The 13,652-nt window shown below is 41.1% G+C and overlaps 1 protein-coding gene across 1 annotated transcript in view; it reads left to right on the forward strand.

The window, feature by feature from the left end:
* trabd2b (TraB domain containing 2B) overlaps nucleotides 1–8,314 on the forward strand; it is a 64,737-nt gene extending 56,423 nt beyond the window's left edge. The window contains exons 5-7 of the mRNA XM_069150320.1: nucleotides 3,709–3,805; nucleotides 6,146–6,424; nucleotides 7,489–8,314. Of these exons, the coding sequence (XP_069006421.1) occupies nucleotides 3,709–3,805; nucleotides 6,146–6,424; nucleotides 7,489–7,723 (611 nt within the window). The 3' untranslated portion in view covers nucleotides 7,724–8,314. The remainder of the gene's footprint in view (nucleotides 1–3,708; nucleotides 3,806–6,145; nucleotides 6,425–7,488) is intronic.
* The last annotated feature ends 5,338 nt before the right edge of the window (nucleotides 8,315–13,652 follow it).

A 13,652-nucleotide genomic window follows, 5' to 3' on the forward strand; every position in this document is an offset into this window, starting at 1 on the left:
AGTTCAACTGGCAGCTTGAAGACTACGATGAAATGATGATGTAGATGGAAGCTGTTTCCCAGTTCTCTACTAATATTAACGATAAGCTGCTTTTACAATGATTTTCAAACTAGAAAATGATAGTTAAGTACACTCAGGAAAGTCTTCATTTCAAAATGAGAGTGGTGTTGAATGACTATCATCGCCTAAGCCCAGTTTCCTAGAAAATCAGAGTGTATTTTTTTTTTTTTTTGCCAGATGAGGAAAAAGTCATTTCTGCCAGGATTATCTTTCGCGGAAAATTGCATGTTGTTGTTGTTGTTGTGAGAAGGAAGTGATGAAGATCTAGGCAGGCTTGTTGGGGTGGATAGTGGCCATACACATACATGCATAAGTTTGGGGAACAAACTCCCTTTGATTAATGAGAAAGACTGTGGTTTGGGATAAATGTTAATAAAGTAAATGTGTCCTGTGTCATGTTCGAGTCACTTTAGACTTTTCCAATATTAAATCAAGACCACGATTCTTTTCTTAATCTCAACCAAGAGCTACAAGTGCTTAAACAACCATAAAAATGTTAATCATGGAAAAAGAGGAACTGATCACAGCTGCAAATCATCAAACAGTGTACAGATGGTGGTGAGGCAGCTCCAAGACGACATTGGAAAACAACAAAAAAGTCAGATTTGGCTTTGTTTCTAATTCAGTTTGTAAAAATGACTTTTACACACAACAGCAGCATCAGGTTTTACAGTGTGCTACCTGTGCAGTCAGCCCACGAGCGCTGCATGCAGCAGGGGAGCGATTAGGAGTCAGCTGACCTCTCATTACGCCTCGGCTAATGGAGCTGCTCTCTGCTTCTGGAACGCCACACTGTTTACTGTCTGGATACTCTGCAAACAAACACACAGCCTCCCACACACACACACACATTCATCAGAATGGAAAGAGCTATTATCTCTGTGCCCAGTCACTCACCCACACACAGGGATCAACTGCAAACCTACACAGAAAACAAGCAACGCACATGTCACTGGTGTCAGATGAAAAGCCTGTGAATAAACTTTTTTCCAAAGCACAAAGGTCTTGGAGAAGTCAGAAAAATGTTTTTGTTTGTTTGACAAATTGTGCCAAGTCATGGAGAACCATGCAATCCTTCAATTTAAGTTCAGACATGAAAGTCTCCAAAAGTGGTGGTTTTCACCCTGAGGATGACTGCTTGTTTGTGTGTGTGTGTGTGTGTGTGTGTGTGTGTGTGTGTGTGTGTGTGTGTGTGTGTGTGTGTGTGTGTGTGTGTGTGTGTGTGTGTGTGGGTGCATCTCTTTTTTAGCCTCAAGTCCCAGACAAAAGTGTTTGCTTTGCTTGCTCGCTTGTTTGTGTATACAGTCGGCTGTATTAAGGAGTGAGTACAGGTTTAGGAGCCGGGAAACAACAAACGGAGCGTACCCTTAAAGGACTCCTCAGAAAATTGAATGTAAGATTTACAGCAGGTGTGTCTGTGCTGTGAAGGAAAACTACAATCTTATACAAAGAAACAAAAAGGCCCACTCGCATACACACTCTGTCCGTCTGTGTGTGTGTTATGAATGACGGCAGAACAGAGGAAATCCAGCTTGACCTCACACCCAGCGAACTCACAGGACGTGCTCCTCTCTGGCCGGCAGAAATTTATGAAATAGCTGTTTGACACATATGAGGGAGGTTGAATCTGTCAGCATGCAGTCGCTGAACGAGCTGACTTTGGCCCCCGACGTTATGTTAGAGGAAAGACAGAGAGAAGAATGTCAGAGAAGAGGAGAGGCGGGAAGAATTTTTCTTGGTGCTACTTAAGCAAATATTTGAGTGGTTGGACCTTTTTGCCGGTATAAATATTTTTAAATCCATCTGTTGCCACGAAGGTGAAGGTCCAATCACTTAAAGGAAGTAGTAACTTGAATGCACATCATGGTTCTCGTCATAATTTTAATCCAAACCATCATCTTTCCCAAACCAAGTGGTTTTTGTGCCTAAAAGTAACCAGGGTTAATTTAGGACACACTTAACTGGGGGTCGTATTCGATGGGCAGAACATGCGACGACCCATATGGTCGTATGGGTCTGACTTGTTGAACATTTCCCAGCAGTTACTCAGATATTTAGATCTCAGTCAGATTTGTAGACTGACTAACAGACCAGCAAAGCAATCCATTAAGCTAGCGCCAGTTTTTTTATTCCTTTTTTTCCATTAAAATTATCGAATTTTTGGATTTTCTGCAGGTACCTTTTATTGCAGCACAAGATCACATGTAACTGTGATGTCCGTCATTAAAACTTTGTGATGGTTATGAACATTTATTTTAACCGTAGCTAAAAGTAACCTTAAAAGAAAAAAAGTCTCATTTCTCTCCTTATAAGGATACATAGACGGCATGAGGATAACAAAAGAAGAAAACACACACACACACACACACACACACACACACACACACACACAAATACACACACCCACCGTCACCCAGACAAAAAGTCACACTCAACCCTCTGTGTAATCCCATCTGAACTCGCCGACACTCTGTTGTTAGAAGCCTCCTCTCACTCTGCAGCCTATCCCAGTAATGCCTTTGAACTCGTCTGCCAAGAAAGTGTAACACCGCGTGCCTCTTTCTTTGACTTTCAGGAATGATCAGGAACATTTTAATGATAAAATTGGCAGGCAGGTGAGGGGCTGAGTGGGAGCAGAGGGCCCTGACAGAGAGCAAGTAAGAGGCTCGAATATTGTCAAAGTGTTGTTAATAAGCCACGGGGAGAGAGCTGAGCCCTGTGATTGTGTGAATCCGTGCGTGTGTGTGCAGGTATGTGTGAGCACAAATATCAATTCCTCGGTTAGGGCGCGCACGTGTGTGTGTGTGTGTGTGTGTGTGTGTGTGTGTGTGTGTGTGTGTGTGTGTGTGTGTGTGTGTGTGTGTGTGTGTGTGTGTGTGTGTGTTAGCGAGGGTGATGTCAGGCTACAATACAGTTTATTGCTGGGATGAGTGATGCGCAGGATTATCCTCCGATGGGAGAAATTAAAAATAGGAAGAAAAAGCTTGGAGTTGGGGCCCGCATGTTTGATGTCAGACTGAAGGAATCATATACAAGGGCAAGCGGTCGAGTGCCGACGATATGGGATCATAACAGAGCGACAAGTGAGGCCAGTAGATAAAGAATGTGCTTGCATTTGTCATTGTTATCTCACAGACCCTCTTGTCTACAGTAGTGTTGTCTACCTCAGTCTATAAGTACACCTTGGATTGAAAAATATCCTGCATCAAACCTGTATCAAACTTTGGTGACTATTTTAAGCAACAGATTTAGTCTAGTGAGTACTTATGGCAGCAGAATGATGCGTGTGGGATGGGGTGAAACCAAACCGGCCTATCCATTAGGTCACTTGCCAAACCAACACAAAACTCATCCTGTTAACGCTGGTCTGTAAGTTGTATCGCAATCCTTCAAATAGTTGTTTAGATATTTAGGTCTGGACTGAAGTGGTGGACTGACCAACCCACATTACCATCCTAAGCATCTCACTGATGACATGACCAACATTTGTTTAAGTTTAATACACTAAAAACACATAAATTGATGTTTTTAAGCATTAATCCACAAAACACAACCCAGTCTATTTTTTAGCCATAAAGATAAAATGCATGCTGCAGCAAGAAACTGATATTTTTTTAACTGACCTTTTGGCCTTCTGTTCACTGTTAGGTCACTTCCTGGGGAACCACAGTGTGCTGGACATCCTCAGGCAGGAAGGCTACGAGATCGTCCACATGCCTTCTGATCATCAGGAGCTGGTCCCAGAGTGAGTCAGCAGAAAAGAGCGCACTGTAATAGATGACAGAGCGTGTCATTTGATTAAAGTACAGTGGTAACAAGAAAACAAACACAAATAAGTTGCTGAAAAACAGCAAAAATGGCTGGTTGCTTGGGTTATGCTGCAGAAATGTGACCGTTTGACATCATGGAGTCTGACTAAATTGTTCATGATGATACATAATATTGTATTTTGGAGGCTTTATATGTGAATTCAGTTTTTTGAGTATTGGATGACACAGTTTTGTGCAAGTAATCAGTCACAGGTTACACTTTGAAACAAAACCACGAGTCTGCTAACCTGACAAGATAATGAATGGAAAAAGACAAGGAGAGAGTGATTATGCTGGCATCAGTCTGATAATCTTATGGTGATATGGATATGGACTGGAAAACAGAGCATTTATAGTTTTGCATGCATAGTTTTTGGCAGGCTTGCGCGCACACACACACACACACACACACACACACACACACACACACACACACACACACACACACACATACACACACCCCTCACCCCCTCCAATGTATCCAGTCTACATCCATGTCATTCTCTCTAGAGTTGCCAGAGGCATTTACCCTCGCTAGATTTATTAAAGTGCGTTGCAGATATGGACCAAACTGTTCCCTGTAACAAATAAAGCTCAGCTATGCAGGAATCCTTTGATACCTCATCAACCCCCACCCCGGCTCCCCCACCCCCACCCACCCACACCTCCCGCTCTCCTGTGGCTGCCAAAGGCAAACTGCCAGTGGTGGTTCTGCCCGCTCTCACCACAACACACAAACACATAGAGACTCACATGTACGCAGGGTGAGTGGACTGATGCACAATGCCAAGGTGCAGGGGCAGCAGGGTTGCACACACTTAGACTCCCACACACACGTACAGCGCACACACAGCTCACACTGAGACTTGGCGTCGGGCCTGCAGTGTTTCTTCTCAAAAACGTACAATCCCTCTTAAGATCTGTTTGTGTGCACCCCGGTTTCCTTGGCACAGAGCAGCTCCCCGTTTACCCAGGGGCTCGATCCATGGGCCCATAAAATCACAATAACAGCCACTTGAATCAGAATGAAAATGGAAAAACAAGGCACAACAAGAACAATCTTTTTATGACAGTAAAAAAACACACACACACAAAAACATCCCCATCTATCCAACTGGGGCTTTAACAAACTTCTCACTGCGAATCACATTTGTAAATGTAGCCTCCCTGTCTTTCTTCACCCTGTTTGCAGAGTTGTGGGCTTCAGCCAGTGGTTCATGGTTTTAAAAGCTGACAAGTGGACTGACTTACTGTGGTCACAAAATACTCGTGTATGCTGCACACACACGAACGCACACTCGCATGCAAGCAGACGCTCGTAGCTCCCTGATACAAGGTGAAGTGACAGGTGAGGAAAAACACCACAAAGATGGAGAGTTGTTTGTGGAAGCTGTTATCTTCAGACCTGGAGGGTTGTAAACTGACTGGCAAAGAGCAATTATATGTCTGACTGACTGACAGACAGAGCAGACCAGAGCTGGGTTTGGCTCCACAGTAGCTTGACCGCAGGCCTGCAGCTATCATCACACTGGCCGAGCCATCAGGACCTGAATGAGGAGGGGAGCTGAAGTACAGACCATACAATTTATAATGGAGACAAAACAATTCATGAGTTCTGGAGAAAATCATGACTAAGATCCATTCGACAGTTCATCATAGCCTGTATACTCATACAGTTTAGTCATGTCAAAGTTTGACATCGGCTTAGGAAATCCTGTTAAAGTTTTTTTTTCCTATTTACTGCTGTTTATTTCAGTTTAACTCTCCCAGATGATGTGTACAACATGTTTTTGATTTTATACCTTCAAACACTAAATCGCATGCGACGGGAATAGAAGGAGAAAGGAGAAAGTATGAGTAATGGGTGGAAGAAAGAGGACCGTGGCAAAAGGTTTGAAAGGAGAGGCCAGAGATTCTGGGTGGTATTCTTTGGTCAGCTGTCAGGTTTGATGTACAAAGTATGGCCACAGGAGTTACCACTTCCCCTAATGTAGCCTGGTGGGTATTTCAGCCCATTCAGGATGGCGTTAATTGGACAAGGCATCCCTTGTGGTGTTCATGTCCTTGATTGAAGTTGGTGGTCGAGTGGTCAGAAACCACAAACAATAACATTCACTGGCAGCAAGTTTGAAATCTCAGGAAAGTATAGAGAAACACAAAAGGCTTACTTTGTATCTGCTGTATAAGTAAAATGTTCCAGTGACACCTCTGAGAATAACTGTGATTTATAAAATGAAGAGTATGCACTGACTCCATTCCTCTCTGTTCTGTTCCAGGAGTAAACCCAATCAAGAGCCACCTGCAGCAGGGTCCAGCGAGGAGAGCACTGACACCAGCATGGCTTCTCCCACCAGCTGGTCGACCAGTCCAGAGATGGAGCTGGAGGACCCAGACGACATGCCCGGCCTCGGAGAGGAGGAGCTGCCTCACATGCTGCTCCCCGATAGCCTGAGCCAGCTGGAGGAGTTCGGACGACACAAACGCCCTCGCAAAGCTCACCGTGGCCACGGGAGGCCCCGTCTCTTCAGTGACCTGTGGGTTCGCATCGGGGATAGGTGAGATATCTATTGTCATCAGTTAAAAGTGATGGGTTTTCAGCTCTTTAAAGACATTCAGCTGGATTAAGTAACTCAAGACAGAGTTAACTGGACATTGTAAAGACTTTACTATAGAGACTTGATGAAGATTAAAGCAACCCGGTCTCACACCAACATGTGTAAAACCTACGTTGGTCCAGAACACAAATGTATTAGTTACACAAAAACAGCTATAACATTTTGAAATGCCTATGTTTTTCTAGGTCTATTATTGTTTGTTGGCCTTTGTCCACGTCACAAGATTATCCAATAAAGTCAGGTTAAGGCACCAAAAGACACACGGTTAGGTTTGGCAAGATTGTGGTTTGGGTTTAAAAAGGTAGGCTACGTTATTTAGATAAGAAAATTTACATTATGTAAGTTTAGCTATATTAATAAAAGAAAATCCAAATGGACTTTTGCGTTCTCACAGACTCGAACACAGGTCCACTGGGTAAAAGTCCTGTTTTATTCATCCAACCAGCACCAACATCCAAACTTTTTCACTTTGTCTACTCTGTCACATGACTTCCTTTTTGACAGACCTGTCTCAAATGTTGTGGACCAATGAAGCTATTACATATGTTGATGTAAGAGTGGGCTGATTAAACTGAGGAGATTTTAACTCTGTAAACTATAGATGTGACAGACCATCATGGGATCAGTTGCTGAAAATGTGTTAAATGTGTTATTGATATGATCTTATACAATAAAACGTAATTAAAATCATATCTCTGCACACATGGGTAAAAGGTGCACTGAAATAAAAAAAAGTGAGAAAGTCCATGCCCGTTGTCTTTGTTTACCCCGTATGCTAAACTAACAGAACTAATGGCTGGCTGCAGCTACACATTTGGTGTACAGACCTGAGTATGGTATCAATCTTCTCAATGCAACTCAGCAAAAAAGCAAATTGGAGACTTTTCTGTGGTGAGAAACTTCTCCTCGAATGTTGCAATGAGGACTTATAAGACTGAAAATCAGTTCCTACACAATTCCACAACCAATTCACATCCTCATTCGTTGTGTCCTTCTCTCTCCAGCACTACTCCACCACCTAGTATGAGGATAATCAATGGCTATGTGACAGTGGAGCCTCCGCCGACCCATCAACAGCAGCACAGACGGATTGAGATCTATGAGACAGAGCGACACCCAAGTTCACCTTCCTCCACTCCGCCGAGCCCCAGCTCAGCCCAGCTGGCTTTAGTCCACAGCACCCTTACACTGTCTTGTAGTTTAGCCTGGCTTTTGTCACACATGCTGTTCACCTCCTGACCACAAGACAGCAGCGTTATCTCACAGACAAATCCTTAAAGATGCTCCTGAATCCATACCAGAGCAGTGGAATGTACCTGATAAAGACAGTTGAGGAGTGACCATCATGCAGACAAGAGATGGAGAAATATTTCAAGCCAGGACAAAAAGTCACTCAGGCGGGACAGTCCTGCTGCTGGCTTCAACCACAGGACAAGTTAGCTCCAGCCTGTCCAATCGCCAAGTCTTTAAAACTTCACCAAGTCTCAAAATGTGTGGAATAAGCTCTTAGCCATGACACAAGAAATGGATGTACTGTAAAGGGTGGAGTCCTAACCTCATGGAAGTATTAAGATAGAATAACAAACACATAGCACAGTGAAGAATTGTAATTTGGAAGAGAGTCTTCTACCTAATGAAAACTGTAATACTGTATAGAAAAATAAGATTGACCTTAATAATGAGAATAGAACATACTAATGACAGTTATAACTCTGTGATAAATGAGTTGAATGCATACAGTATTGTGTATGAGGTGGAGAACTCAGTCGCCACTTTGTAAATTGTGCATTTTGTTCATAAAGAAATATTGTATATTTATTATTTCTGGAAGAAAAGAGTATATTTTCTTGCTTTTTGAAGATAAATGAAAAAAATAAACTTTGAAAACTAATGAAGAGCATTGTGCTTTCTTTCTTTTTTTGCAGCAGACACACCATGAGACACACGAAGTTCACGGCCAAATGGTGGAAGCAAATTCAAAATAGAGAAGAATAAATACATTACAAGTGGTTCAAGAAGTATTCAGATCCCTTACGTCAGTAAAAATGCCAGTACATAAATGTAAAAGTACTCCATTACAAGTAAAAAGAATGCATAAAAAATAAGTAAAAGTACAACATATAGCAAAAAATATTAAAGTAACAGTGCCAGTATGGCCCCCTTAGACTGATATATTATTTAAATAACATCATTAGATTATTAATATTAATGCATCAGCATGTTACTGTTGGAGCTGCGGCAGGTTCAGCTAGTTTGAGCTACTTTATATACAGCTTTATATCCAAGGACAGCAGATAAATCTGAGGGGTTGTCAGATGGTTGCTGGGAAAAGAGAGAAGAAAGGTTTTCAGTTTTGGGAATTTCTTACTCATCTCAGTTTTTTGGTGAGATATGAGGTCATTTGGACATTTGTTTAAATTAAAGTTTAGAAAATCATCATTTGGTGGAGCTGTTAACGGCTAATAGACATCTGAAACGTGAGGATGACTACACACTGCTGTTTGTAAGACTACAAGAGCCAAACAGGTTGCAAACGACTGGTTTAATCTTAATTAATGTGTTGTATTTTAAAGTTTATTATATTATCCAGTGTGTCAAATCTTCATCTCGAAAGTAATTAAAGCTGTCAAATAAATGTAGAGGCAAGTACAATGTTTTCCTCTGAAAAGTGAAGTAAAAGTTTAAGGTAGCATCAAATGAAAAGTGTAGAAGGGGGAAACTTGTGCAACAGGTAATCTCCATCTGCCATCTGCTGGCTAAAACGAAGAAAAACTCCAGAAACTAACCACTCACTGTCCGTACTGCCAGTATGGTAGTATCAGACTGATTATAGATACAGTAAGACTGCCACTGTGTAAATGAAAAATAGGGCAATTAATAAAATATTAAAATTACTCATTGTCACAGACAGAAACAGGTGTTCAGAAAGAACAAAAAACTGAGGCCATATTGTGTTTTAACAAATGTGGTAACGGCTGATTTGAGTCCACACAATATATTAAGAACATCAATGCACAATTAACATCTGAGTGTCAACAGAAAACAGGCAACTGCATAACTTACTTTTGTTATAGTAGCTGGCTGTTTTACATCGCTCGTTGAAGTTGCTTTTATGATGGAGCTCAACTTTGAAAAGAGATCAAACTTTGATGTCTCCACTGGAACCCAAAGATGTAAGAGCTCAAAAACAGGACTTTCTCTTTCAGCTGAAAGCAAGTCACTCATCACTTAAAGGCTGAATCGGTGCAGTGAAGAGCACTGAAACAAGATGGAAACTTCTCAAAGGAACCATTGCTAAGAAACAATTTAGTTTAACTATATATTTCAAGAAATGGATAGTGTCAGGTGGACAGCTTTGTGTTCAGTGGGCATGCGAAGACATGAACAAATGACTGTTGGAACACCTTACTCCTGGCCAGCATGGCCACCTTCTGATAATAAATAAAGCCATGTGATTTACAATGATGAAAATTTGATCACATTTTTTGACCATTTTCACAGCAGACATTCTCCTGTACTTCTCCTGAAATGGCCGAATCTGACTCACCTACATGGAACGCAGTCATTTTAAATTATGTAAATTACACCTGTTCTTTTCTAGGACTAAAATTTGTAGGATTATATCTACTTTAAAACAAGGCACAACTGTCACAGTAAAAAAAACAAAAACAATAGAATTTTTAAAAAATGGCTGCGGGAATGTTGTAAACAAGTGACAAACAAATAAAGCATATATTATAACTATACAGTTGTCAGGTTGGAGGAGCAGCTCAGAGGAAGAGCAGGAGTCATAACTTTAGTATCAGCAGGAAAGTACAGTATGGACAAAGAAAGTGGAAGATGAATGCTCTCCAGTCTTTAAGTATCTTCTCACCATCCTTGTGAAACACACTTGACCCCTAAAGAGCTCTGCTGCTCTTTGACAGAAAGCAGAACATTCTGGTTGCACACAATGCATCAGTCAGGTTGAAGATGAATTATAATAAAACAAAATAAAAAATAAAAAAAACATTATTGTGTCTTTCTTACCACTCATACAATTTAAATATAAATGTATCTGTGTCATTATACAAATCCATGAAGCCTGGATGGCTGCATTGCACTGCTGTAGTTATCACTTCTACCACTAAACGGCACTATAGCCACAGAAGAACTTCAGCAACAAGAAACTGCACAAAGCACAGAAGATGAAAACCTGTTCAAAGGCCTCATAACCAGGCTGAGAGTAAAGACATGCACTGAGACAGGTCAGGACTGCTTTTTAAACACTATATCTGGCTTTACGATATTTCTATAGCAACAACTCAACCAATAATTTAGAGGAAAAGGAAAAAAAAAAAAAAAAAAAAAAACATTTAAACAAATGCAAACTATAGCTAATATTCTAATTCAAGCTGACAAATAATCACAAGGAAAAATATAGTCAAAAATATGTTTACAAATGTTGTATAATTTCTATTTATCTATAAAATGTATATATTTTAAATACCCCCAGTTTTTACCATGTTCATCACATTATCCTGCTCAAGTTACAGACACAAAATAAGAAACAAAAACAGGATTTGATATGTTACGTCTTTTTATTTTACGAAGGGAATTTGCAAAACTTTAACATTATCTCGTATTCTCTTCCAATTTGGTTCACATTTCTGAGCACTTTAAAAATAAAAGACATTACTGCATTGCATAATAACTCATTATAAAATGGGTGGAACATTATGGCCGTTTGCATACGTCATTATCAGTGCTATATATATTAATATGTTGACCAAATAAATATGGACAACCCATAATTAAAAACTTTTTCACACATTGCACTAACCTTATTGGTCATTTATTAATTTAGTAATCTGGCAAAAATAAACCACAGATGAAATAAAATGTGTAGTTTAAATCTGTATATATTGTTTTAAACTGGTAATGGGAACTACATCTAAATCTTGTTGAGATGTTTTAATTAAGTGCTTTCAATAGATATTAATTGTATTTCTTATCTTTCAGGAGAGTGTCTCCCTCAAACAGTGAAAAAAGCAGAGAAGAGCAAGTTTTTCAGAACAAATAGCTTTTTCACCCCCTTAAGCCAAGACAGGACAATATTTGCCTTAGCTAGAATACCATTTTCCCTGGGCTTTGGGGTGTTGTTTGAGGGAGTGGAGGCCTTGACAGGGTGCTCTGAGGGCTGACCCTCAGTCTGCCGGGGACACGCCACCAGCCGCATATAAATAAAAGATTACAGTGGAAAAATCCATTTCTGAGCAAACTCATTAAAAATGCCCCTCACCTTAAATGATTCCCATTTCCTTCCATTCAACCTGTTAAGGCCTTGCTGTCCCTGAGACCGACCCACCCCGCCCCCACATCCCCACCACCACCACCACCACCACCACCGCCGCCCCCACCACCACCACCTCCCTTCCATCCTTCCTTCACCCTGTTGCTCTCCCCTGGTGGTAATTACTTGCACAAGTCGTTTTTTGCCCTTTGATTTGCACCGTTTCACAAATGAAGGTTAAGTTTGTTTAACCGTGGTGGATTTGCCAGTCATGTTGAAGCATATAATGTGGCAGGTCCTTGGTTTCTCCACACACCTCAGGCACACCCCCCGGCCCGTCGCACCCCTCCCACCTCCTCTCCTTCCCTGTTGGCCTGGGTCTCTTAGGGAGGGAGGGGGGGCTCCAAGGTTAAGGCTTAGTGGGCCTGAGGAAGCCTGCAGTGGATCAGGCTTCAAACCCATTGACTTGACTCAAAGGGGGCCGGGAAGTTGTTAAAAATCACCTCTGGTTAAAGGATTAAGAATCAAACTGTGGCCATTGAGGTGCTCGCTGAAAGATAGGAAGAAAGAAGTAGGAGCAAAACAAGGGATGGTTTGTTAACTGTTGTCCAAGGTCTTGGACATATAGGCACTACTTCTGTTGACATATACATTCTCCTTCACAGTGTAAATGTCAAGAAGAAGAAAAGATGCGCAATAGCGGACAACACAAGTGTCGTAGCCTCATCTTTGATCAATGCCGAACAAAGAGTGAAAGTCACTGGAGCCAAGGACAACATCGATCTCAGGTAGTTGGAGCTGTTAAGAGCATTTCAAGTGTGTGTTGCTCTGATTGTTGAGCTGCAGCTCGCACGCTGATCACAGCAACAACACCTGGAGAAGTTTGTTATCACACAGTCAAGACAACAGATGACTTTCACATTTGTTGTCTCTCAGTTAATCAGGTTTATTGCAGCTGCACATGGTGAGTCTGGCGGTGGTTGTTTATAAAAAAAAAAAAAAAAAGGCATTTTTCAACACTAGGTCTGTAATTATGATTCACAGGGAACGTCTGTCTTCTCTAACCATGTCCAGTGTGGTGAGTGTTACTCCATATTTCACAGAGAGCTTTGATTCTCTGTCTGGCTGAGGGCAGCCATAAAGCTTTGGGAAAACAAAAGTGTGCTTAGCCCTGCGGGGCAGATAGCTCATCTCCTTTTAGATAAACCCTGCTGATAGCGGAGACAGGGTTTAGAGGGCTCGGCTAACTCGCAACTTCTCTTTGTTTGTGCTGGTTGAGACATTATTGTTGTCCATTGTCTGAATCTCCTTGAAGATGTGCGACTTAGAGCTGTAGGATTGAGCCTTGTGGCCTTGTATTGCCTTAACACGGGTCAGGTGCAAGTCTCGAAAGCAAAACAGCATCTGGTGAAGGTATAGGTTTCCAACAGAAGGGGTCACATTATACTGCAGTTTTGGTTTTGCGTAATTACCCTCATTTGGTAAATTAAAGGATGCTATTTCATAATTTTACAAATGCCCCAAAGAGACCCAAACCAACGATGAATTTTATTTTAATATTTATTTTGTAGTGGAGTGTTTATGTAGTGTTTTACGTTGTATAGTGTAGTGTATGCAGCCATAGCTGATATAACTCCCAATTTTATTCTGAAACTATTAAAAACCTTTAATAAAAGCAATACTGATTCATTGGGTGACTTATTCTTGTATTACATTGAACACAGCAAGAGTTATTTATTCTTAAACAACTCTGTGACTGTAATTATGATCTCTAGTAGATGTCACTTGCTCGAGGAAGTGATCAATACTGGATTTTTGGGGCCAATGTAGATATTGATATTAGTAACTAAAGGAAAAATCCTATATTAGCAAATCGATTGAAATGCAGTAATCAAA

Source organism: Embiotoca jacksoni, unplaced genomic scaffold, assembly GCF_022577435.1.
Source record: "Embiotoca jacksoni isolate LCO1_2020_lvr unplaced genomic scaffold, fEmbJac1.0.p SCAF_16, whole genome shotgun sequence".
Taxonomy (NCBI): Eukaryota; Metazoa; Chordata; class Actinopteri; family Embiotocidae; genus Embiotoca; species Embiotoca jacksoni.